General features: G+C 42.3%; 1 protein-coding gene across 2 annotated transcripts in view; it reads left to right on the top strand.

Annotated features, from left to right (window-relative positions):
* Positions 1-417: 417 nt before the first annotated feature.
* The window catches only part of LOC110324771, a 47,287-nt gene continuing 37,538 nt past the window's right edge, over positions 418-10,166 (top strand). The window contains exons 1-3 of one of the 2 annotated variants that reach the window (XM_021202457.1): positions 418-508; positions 1,704-2,054; positions 7,992-8,120. In XM_021202457.1, coding sequence (XP_021058116.1) covers positions 1,917-2,054; positions 7,992-8,120 — 267 coding nt within the window. In that variant the 5' untranslated portion in view covers positions 418-508; positions 1,704-1,916. Of the gene's footprint in view, positions 599-1,703; positions 2,055-7,991; positions 8,121-10,166 lie in introns of both variants that reach the window. The other variant, XM_021202458.1, reaches the window with a different exon arrangement.

Raw genomic sequence — 10,166 nt, 5'->3', positions numbered from 1 at the left:
TCCTTAGAAATAATAGATGGAATCACCATTTCTATCCTTTTAGGGATCAGAAGTTTTATATAAATGTAGATACAGATATGATACTATATATATATACACATATATTTTGTGTGTGTGTGTGTGTGTGTGTGTGTGTCAGAGTGTAATCATTTGATCCATCCTAAGAACTTCACAAAAGCCTCCAAACAGGACTTTCATGTTTGATAGTGTTTGTTCACTTGGGTAGGCTCACTTTCCTTAACATTTCTGTTTGCTTGTTGTTGTTTAATGTCAACTAATATTTGGTGAGAAATGCTTTGTGCTTTTATTTCCTTAGTTAGGGAAATAACTGCAATCTAACTGCCACTTTGAGATGTCTCTGCCTTCCTTGCTATCTGTGATGTATTCACCTAGCAACGGTTGCTGTGACGTGGAAACATTCTACTGGCAAATTGTGCAGGATACCCACTCACTGGGATCTCCTGGGAATTGATCTTGGATTTGGGATTTTTCGCTTGACCATGTTATGGTAAAAGAAAAATTATATTTTGTTCTTTCACTAATTGAACCATAGTAAGCTGTGTCTTAAGTGTAAGAAAGACATACAGAGGGTATGAAGGTGGGATTTTTCAGAATCGTAGAAAGTAAGCTGTAACCTTAAACATTGTTAGATATAACTCAGCTTCTATTTAAAAATGTTTAATTACGTATGTGTTCATGTGTACTATGGTGGTCAGAGGACAACTTGCAGAAGGTGTGTGTGTGTGTGTGTGTGTGTCTGTGTGTGTGTATGTGTGTACATACACATAAGTACATACATGAAGGTCAGAGGACACCTTTGAGTTCTCTCCTACCAGGTGAGTCCTAGAGATAAGACCTCAGGTTTTAGGGTGTGGTGGCAAGCAGCCTTAACTGGCTGACTGTCTCATTAGCCTTCTTTCTTCTCTTAAACCTCCATGAAAGAAAACCCTAAATAATAATGAGGGCTGGTGAATACCCTCCCTTTTTTTGAGTGTCCTGCTGCTCTAGCTATCGCTCTCCTTAGAACAATTTCCTTGCTTCTTTGGGAATCCATGTGTGCTTACTCCAGTGTTTTGAGTAAGGCACCAAGAACCCAGGAACCCAGGGCCTGGAGAGATGGCTCAGTGATAAAGGACATGGATTTCTCTAAGACTCAGGTCTAAGACTCAGCACACACATGGCTGTTCACAACTACTGAGACTCCACTTCCAGGAGATATAGTGCCCTGTCCTGATCACCAAGGGCTCATGCACATAAAGACACTCAGGCGCACACATATAAATAAAATAAATATGTAAAAAGAGAACCTGAAAACATCCAGCCCAGACCCGGATCTCCAGTAACACTAGCACACTCAAGAACCTTGGCTTTGACCCTTAACACTGAAAGGAAAGTAATATGGGGTTGCATTTATACTTTCTTCTGGAGCATAAAGAGCTCTGTAAACTTTTGTATGTACATTATCAATTTACATTTGAATTTTTGTGTTTGGTTGTTTGTTAAGTGCTACACTTAGCATTTATGTTAGTTGAAAATTTTTTAAATGAGAGAAATTCACAGGTCATAAAGCTATGGCGTATATAGCAAGGACTCTCACATACATATGCATATATATTTAAATATATACACATATATTAGAAATATATAATTAAAATTTAAATGTATGATATAATGACATTTCAACTATTTTACCCTCTCTTTAGAAACTAGATCCACAGTTTCTCCAAGAAACAAGTTGAGCAGGCAGCTCGTTCTGAGGCCTAAGCACTGGAGATACTCCTAGAAGTTTCTGGAAGTCTTTGCTGATGACCCTGAGAGACCTCAACCTCTTGTCCTGAGCGCTATACAGAAACTTCCTGTAGAGGTGCCGTGGGTCACTGTTGGTGGATCTGTTGTATGCTTCCTGTGCCTCCAACATGTCAAGGCCACTCCAGCCCGTAAGTCACTCGGACCCAGGGAGGCTTGCCAATAGCCAAACCAAAGAGGCCTGTGAGGCGAAGCCGCCAGAAGCCAGGCACTTATCGCACCTATCGGCTCGGGAAAATGTCCCAGTGGTGAGTTGGACTCTGGTACTTTGTCCTTGTTTTCAGAAGTAAGATATTGTTTGTGTACCGTTGAGAGCTAGTCTAAGGAAGGGAAAGTTTGCCTCTACTGCCCATTTGCTGGTGTGATTAGCACTTCTTTGGTAGAGAAGGATACAGAAGATGAACTCTGGGGCCTGTTAATAGAACTCAGCAGGTAAATATGTTCCTTGCAAAAGCCTGCTGGCCTAAGTTTTGATTCCTGGGATCTATGAGGTAGACAGAGAGAGAACGAAGTCGCAAAAGTTGTTCTCTGACATGCAAGCTGGGGCACACACTCGATCATACACACAAAAACAAATGTCTCAAAGGGAAAGGGGGCTGGAGAGATGGCTCAGTGGTTAAGAGCACTGACTGCTCTTCCGGAGGTCCTGAGTTCAATTTCCAGCAACCACCTGGTATCCCACAACCATCTGTCATGGGATCCAATGCCCTTTTCTGGTGTGTCTGAAGAGAGTGCCAGTGTAATCACATACATAAAATACATAAGTAAATCTTTAAAAAAAGAAAAGAAAGAAAGAAAAACAGAGGCTAAATGATATTCCACTTTTTTGTTTGTTTTTTGAGATATCATCTCACCCTATAGCCCAGGCTAGCCTCACATTTATGTCCCCTACTACATCAGCTTCCAGAGTTCTAGGATTGTAGGTGTGAGCCACAATACCTAGCTCTCTGATTTTTTTTTTTTTTGAGCCTCACACTTTAATATCCTCCTGCCTCAGTTTCACTAGTGCTAGGAATACAGATAGGCCATCATACCAGTCCTCTTCCACTTACATTTTAAAAATTTTATCTATTGGTCTACCTACCTACCTACCTACCTACCTACCTACCTACCTACCTATTGTGTGTGTCCTGAGATCAGAGAACAACCTTCAAGAGTCAGTTCTCTCCTTCACTATGTGGGTCCAAGAGCAGAATTCAGGTCTTCAGGCTTAGCAGCAAATGCCTTTAACTGCTGAGCCATCTGGTAAACCCTCCCACTGCTGATTTCCCCAGAACAAGACTTGAAACATCTGGATCTAACAAAACCTGCAGTAAGTTTGGGTTTGCTTGCCCTTTTTGGTAGTTGGATTTACTGGTGCCCATTCCTCCGGGCCAGCACCCAGCAGAGGGTCTCTGATCTTACTGGTTTGTGGATGGGGAAACCCCACCAGGAAGCAGCCATGGTGATTTAGTAGCAAAGCTGGTGGTCCAACTCCCTCAGGTGCACTATACTACTACGGGTTTACAGACTTCTTTCATAACCTCAATGGGGAATATTCTGGAATTTAAATATCTTCTTGGAGCAAAAGATGGCCCCTCCATTGACATTTTAAGAGCGCTAGAAATATCTACCTAACACTTTATCTTATTACCACTAAAGCAGTGGTTCTTAACCTTTCTAACACTGCAACCCTTTAATACAGTTCTTCATGTTGTGGTGACCCCAGCCATGTAGTTATTTTAGTTGCTACTTCATAGCTGTAATTTTGTAACTATTATAAATTGTAATGTAAATACTTGATGTGCAGGATATCAAGGTCATTCTTGGATACATATGGAGTTTGATGCAAGCCTGGGATACAAGAGACTCTCTCAAAAAAATATTTGGCCACATTTCTACAATCTTATTACATGTGATCTGTTTATTATACCCCATTTCAGCATGAGAAACTGTGTGTGTATGTGTGTATGTGTGTGTATGTATGTGTGTATGTGTGTATGTGTGTGTATGTATGTGTGTATGTGTGTGTGTATGTATGTGTGTGTATGTATGTATGTGTGTATGTATGTATGTGTGTATGTGTGTATGTGTGTGCTGTGTATGTGTGTGTATATGTATGTGTGTATGTATATGTGTGTGTATGTGTGTGTATGTGTATGTGTGTATGTGTGTATATGTGTGTGTATGTGTGCGTGTATGTGTGTGTATATGTGTGTGTATATGTATGAGTATGTGTGTGTGTGTTGTGCTTGTTTTATTTTTGCCTGCCTTCCCCTTTTTTATTTGCTTAGGAGTTATACAACTCATGACATTATTTTCACAGCTACAAACCTTTTATTATTGGGGTGGATTTGATCAAAACACATTTTATGCATGTATGAAATTCTCAAACAATAAAGTTTTATTATATACACACATATATGTATATATGTGTATATATACATATACATATATGTGTTTATATATATACATATATATATATATATATATGGCATAGTTAACTCAAATTTTTATTGGTTGTTTGAATTCTTTAGTACTAAAATTTTGTAATTTTTTTAAACTTCTTTTTCTGTTCTTAATGGATGTCCCTTTAAAAAAAGAAACTTCTGCAGGGCATGATGGCACGTGCCTTTAATCCCAGTAACTAGGACACAGAGGCAGGTGGATTTCTGAGTTTGAGGCTAACCTGGTCTACAAAGTGAGTTTCAGGACAGGCAAGGCTACACAGAAAAATTCTATCTCAAAAACAAAACCAAAAAATCCAAAAAGCAAAAACAACCAACCAAACAAAATAACAAAACCAGCCAGCCAACAGCCTGACAAAAACAGAGAAGCAGCTTCCTGTGTTCAGGGAGGTGGGACCTTAATCCCAGCAACTGGGGAGGCAGAGGCAGGCAGATCTCTGTGAGCTAGGCCAGCCTGCTCTACATACTGAGTTTCTGGACAGCCAGGGGTACACAGTGAGACCCTGTCTCTAAATGGATAAATGAATACCCCCCAATAAAATAAAAGAAAAAGAAAGAAAAACAATTGCATGTATTAATTGCTTTCTATTGCTATGTTAAAACACAACAGCAGAAAGTAACTTATGAGAGTTTACTTTGGCTTATGATTCAGAGGGTAAGAGTCTGTCATGGGGGGTGGGGGTAACTACAGCAAGCAGGTGGGATGCCAGGAGCAGGAAGCTGAGAGATCACACCTCAGCCACAAATGAGGAGCAGAGGTCCTGCTGGAAGTGGCAAGAGGCTTTAAACTCACAGAGCCCTCACACAGCAAAGTTCTTCTTCCAGCTCCACCTCCCCATAACCTTCCCAAATAGCACCAACAACTGGGGATGTTGCTCGGTTGCTTGGACCTAACAGGGTTGGAGGAGCGTTCCTTGTTCAAGCTACCACACTGCTTTCCTGGTGTGTGTGTGTGTGTGTGTGTGTGTGTGTGTGTGTGTGTGTGTTGTATGTAATTGTATATGGTGTACATACACATGTACCTGTGAGTGTACAAGCCTGTGCTAGGCTAGAAGCCAGCAACCTCAGCATTCCTGACTCTGCCTCTACTAGCCCTGGAGATAACCACTGAGCCATCCCTTTAGCCCAACCTTGCGGCAGCCCTTCCCTGCTTCTCTTTCCCAGAATCTTTATTTTCTACTGAAGATATAACTTAGTGCTTGCATCTTTACTATTCTCTTCTCTTTCTCCTCCTCCTCCTCCTCCTCCTCTTCCTCCTCCTTGTACTCCCTCTCCACCTTTTTGCTAATACTCTGTGGACCAGGTTGATCTCAGACTCACATCAATCTTCCTCCTTTGGCCTCCCAAGTACTGGGATCACAGGTACTCGCCACAGTATCCAGCATGTCTACTCCCTATTTTTTCTTGTATCTCACACTCGATAAGTTTGGTTTTTTTCTTTGCAGAGTTCATTATTAGAACCTTTCTAAAGTAAGAACACATTGTAGTAAACTTGGTTTGTTTCTATAAAATGTCTTTATTCTGTTCTTAAATCTTTTTAAAAAAAAAAACAGTACTTTTTTTTAAAGACTTATTTATTTATTTATATATGTAAGTACACTGTAACTGTCTTCAGACACTCCAGAGGGGGGCATCAGATCTTGTTATGGGTGGCTGTGAGCCACCATGTGGTTGCTGGAATTTGAACTCAGGACCTTTGGAAGAGCAGTCGGGTGCTCTTACCCACTGAGCCATCTCACCAGCCCCCTGTTCTTAAATCTTAAAACCTAATCTGGGCACGTATTCCAAGTGCTTGGGATGCAAGAGTTTCACAGTTTGATTCCAGTTTGGGCTGTATATCTAAACCCTGTCTCAAACAAACACTCAAACATAATTTAATTCAGTATGGTATATTAGATTCTGGTGTTCTACTGAATTTTAGGAAACACTTATTTTATGCACTATGGTAATTTGGAAATATGTTTCCAGCTAAGTATGAGCAATATGAACTGTCTGAACAATACGAACTGTCTCTACTTTATCTGCCATCCCAGCTGCTGAGATAAGAAAATGTGGGAGGCTGGAGAGATAGTTCACGTGGTAAACTGCTTGTATGATAAACATGAGGATCTGAGATCAGTTTCTGGCATCCACAAGAAACCCACAGGCACATCCAAATGTGCCTGTAATTCTGGCACTATATATATATATATATATATATATATATATATATATATATCCCTACTAGAGGAGGAAAGAGCCAGTGAGAGACATCTCAGAAAACAAGGTAGACAGCGCCTAAGTAACAACCACACACACACATACACACTCACACAATACACACCATACACACTAACATATACTCACACACACACACATACACACTAACCACACAAACACACACAATACACACCAAACACACATCAACCACACCCACTAACATACACTCACACGCACACACACACACACACACACACACACACCAAAAAGAAAAAAAGGAAAGGGAAATATGAAAATATATGCCATGGTGGCTCATCCTTCTACCTCTGCCTCCTGAGTGCTCGGATCACAGGCATATACCACCACCGTGCTTGGTTTTCCAGTAGCTACCTTTTTCCCCTTTCTTTTTAGAAACTGCTTCTTTTATTTTTTTTTTTAAGAAAAAAAATGAGTTTGTTTTACATATAAGCATGTGTGTATGGTTTGTGCATATGAGTGCCCTCAGAGGCCAAAGGAGGAGGTCAGATCTCTTGGACTAGAATTACAGGTGGTTGTAAACCACCCAACTTTGTGTCCACTGGAGGAATAGCAAATGCTCTTAACATCTCTCTAGCCCCTAGAAACTATCTTTCTTTTTAGATTTATCTTGTGTACATGATTGTTTTGCTGTCATGCATGTATCAATACCACATGCCTGCCTGGTGCCCTGGGAAGTCAGAAGAGGACATTTGGTCGCTTGGAACTGGAGTTACAGATGGTTGTGAGTTGAACCCAGGTCTTCTGCAAGAGCTACATGTGCTCTAAACTGTTGAGTCATCTCTCCAGAACTTACTTTTTAAATTCTTATTGTGCATGCAATTGTGTGCGTGTGTGTGTGCATTGTATATACACATATGTATATATTTGTGTGCATGTGTGAACGGGCTTGCAGGTCAGAAGAGCATGTCGGGTACCCACCACCCTCATCCCTATTCTATTCCTTGAAGGCAGAGTCACTCCCTGAACTTGGAGCTTGTAGTTTTTCTCTGTCTAGACTGGAAGCCACCAAACCTCAGAAATCCTCCTGTCTCCACGCTGGCCTGCCCAGTGCAGTCTACAGGCCTGCTCAGGACCCTGATTTGTTTTTTATAGGGGTGCTAGAATCTGAACTCTTGACCTCATGCTTGCCCGCTTAGCCATCCCCCTTGCCCTGTTTAGAGTTAGCTGCACATGGAGGGAGATGTCTCGGGATGTTTTATGTACGTTGCCTTGATTCCTGTACTCTCAGAGATCACAACACACGGTTCACACGGGCTGCGTTTGCTTCCCGCCTGTAGAAACTGTTAGGTAAGTGTTCAGTTTAGGAGAAGACAAAGCAGGTCAGCGTGATGCTTGCTGCTTTCCTGGAGACTGTTTGGTTTGCTAGGATGGTATCTTAGGATAAATATCTTAAAGCCAAGTCCTGTTTGCAACTACTTATTGTAAGCATTTATGTGGTTTTGTGGGTTTGGATCCACAGGGCACATATTTCATTAATTAACTGGCCATTTCTCTTTATAGGCTTGTTTTGATCCACCTCTTGAAATGGATCCTACCGGGAACCCAACCATACACAACAAAAAGGCAGCCGACCCCGTCCATCCTGACCTTGCCAGCTTGATGGTGAAAAACAAGACTCTCTTAGCTGAGGTATATAGCTTACGAAAACGAAAGTGGGAACTATATCTCCTGAAAGGTTAGGAGAGAGAGAAAGAGGGTTCTGCTAAGGGTTGGAGGTGTTATCTTGACCCCACGCTGAACTCTCTCGATTCTGAGGAGCACAGTGTAGACTCGTGTCTGCCTTTAACACTCCTACTGAAGCTGGCACCCCATTCAGTGCTTTCAGAAGTCAGGATATTGCTAACGGAACACCATGCTCAAAATTTATGCCACAGGGGCCAGAGAGCTGGCTGGCTCGGTGGTTAAGAGCTTTGACTGTGCTTCCAGAGGACCCAGGTTCAAGTCCTAACACCCACATGGTAGCTTTGCAACTCCAGAGGACCTGATGCCCTGTTCTCTCTACAGGCAGCAGGCACACAGACACAGATGCAGACCAAATGCCCATATGCATAAAATTCTTAAAAAGTTAAAGTAAAAAAAAATTGTGGCATAATAATAAACAACTGTAAGCATCTCTCTGTGTCTCCCTCCCCCCACCTCTCTCTCTCTCTCTCTGTATGCACGCGCGCATGAGCATGCTTCTATGTGAATTTTGTATTTCTTTTCATTTTATTTTACATTTTATATTTTAAAAGTCTATTTACCTCTATGTGGGATGGTTCATACTTGTCATCCCAGTATCAGACGGCTGAAGAAGGACAATTGAATTTGAGAGCAGCCTTGAGTTACATGAGACCCTGTCTCCAATAAACAAACAAACAAAACAAAAATAGGGACTGGGGAGATGACTTAATTGGTGTTGGACTACGGTGTGCTGCGAGGCAGAAACAGGACCCCTTAGGTTTGCTGGCTGAACTGGTGAGATCCAGGTTCAGTGAGAGACCTTGTGTCAAAAGTTAAGGTGGAGGGGCAGGTGAAATGTCTTCGCTAGCGAAGGCATCTGCCTGACGGCTGACGGCTGATCTCCAGAGTCCATGTGTACTAGTCACTTCTACACTGCTGCGATACAATGTGATGACCAAATGCTACTTGAGAATTTATTTTAGTTTACAGTTCCAGGGGGCTAAATGCCCACAGTGATGGAGGAGACATAGTGGCAGGAACAGGAGGCTAAGAGATCATATCTCAACAGCATATGGGAATCAGACATCAAACTAGACTTGGGGTGAAGCTGTAAACTCTCAAAGCCTGCCTGCAGTGACGTATTTCCTCCAGCAAGGCTCTACCTCCTGAGGGTTCCATAACCTCCCCTAGCAACACTGCTAATGGGGGGACCAAGCGTTCAGATATGTGAGCCTTAGGGGACATTTCTCATTCAAACCACAGTACTGTGTAAAAGTGGAGAGGAAAGACTTCACAGAGCTGCCCTCTGACCTCTACGCATATGTACGCATGTGCGCGCACACAATAGCAGCAGTAGCATCAATAATACAGATTTAAAACATAAAGCGCAGAGCATTCGAGGTGAGAAAGGCAGCTAGCGTTGGCCTCTGGCTTCTGTAGTACACACACTTGGGCATATCTCATCACAAACACATGATCGTGGCACACATGCATGTGTACAACACACACCCACAAACTGAAACAGAACAGAACACATGTTGTCCTATTCTGCTTTTGATTGCTGTGATATACGCCATGGCCAAGACCAACTCCGGGAGGAAGGGGTTTATTTCAGTTTAGAGATCACGAGTCCATCATAAAGGTCAAGGTGGGAACCTAAAGGCAAGAATTGAAGGGGAGACGATGGAAGAGTGCTGCTTACTGGCTTGCTCTCCATGGCTTGCTCAGCCTGCTTTCTAACACAAGAAAGGAACTGTCCTAGTGAGCTGGGCCTCCCCGCATCAATTATTCATCAAGAAAATGCCCCCCATTTGCCTATGTGCAATCTAATGGGGGCATTCTCTCAGTTGAGGTTACTCCTTCCCAGGTGTACTGGATATCTTTGTGTCAACTTGACACAGCTGGAGTTATCACAGAGAAAGGAACTTCAGTTGGGGAAGTGCCTCCATGAGATCCAGCTGTAAGGCATTTTCTCAATTAGTGATCAAGGGGGGAGGGCCCCTTGTGGGTGGT

This window comes from Mus pahari, chromosome 7 (assembly GCF_900095145.1).
Source record: "Mus pahari chromosome 7, PAHARI_EIJ_v1.1, whole genome shotgun sequence".
Taxonomy (NCBI): Eukaryota; Metazoa; Chordata; class Mammalia; order Rodentia; family Muridae; genus Mus; species Mus pahari.
The sequence above is the reverse complement of the archived record's forward strand: the minus strand, read 5'-3'. Positions and strand labels throughout refer to the sequence as shown.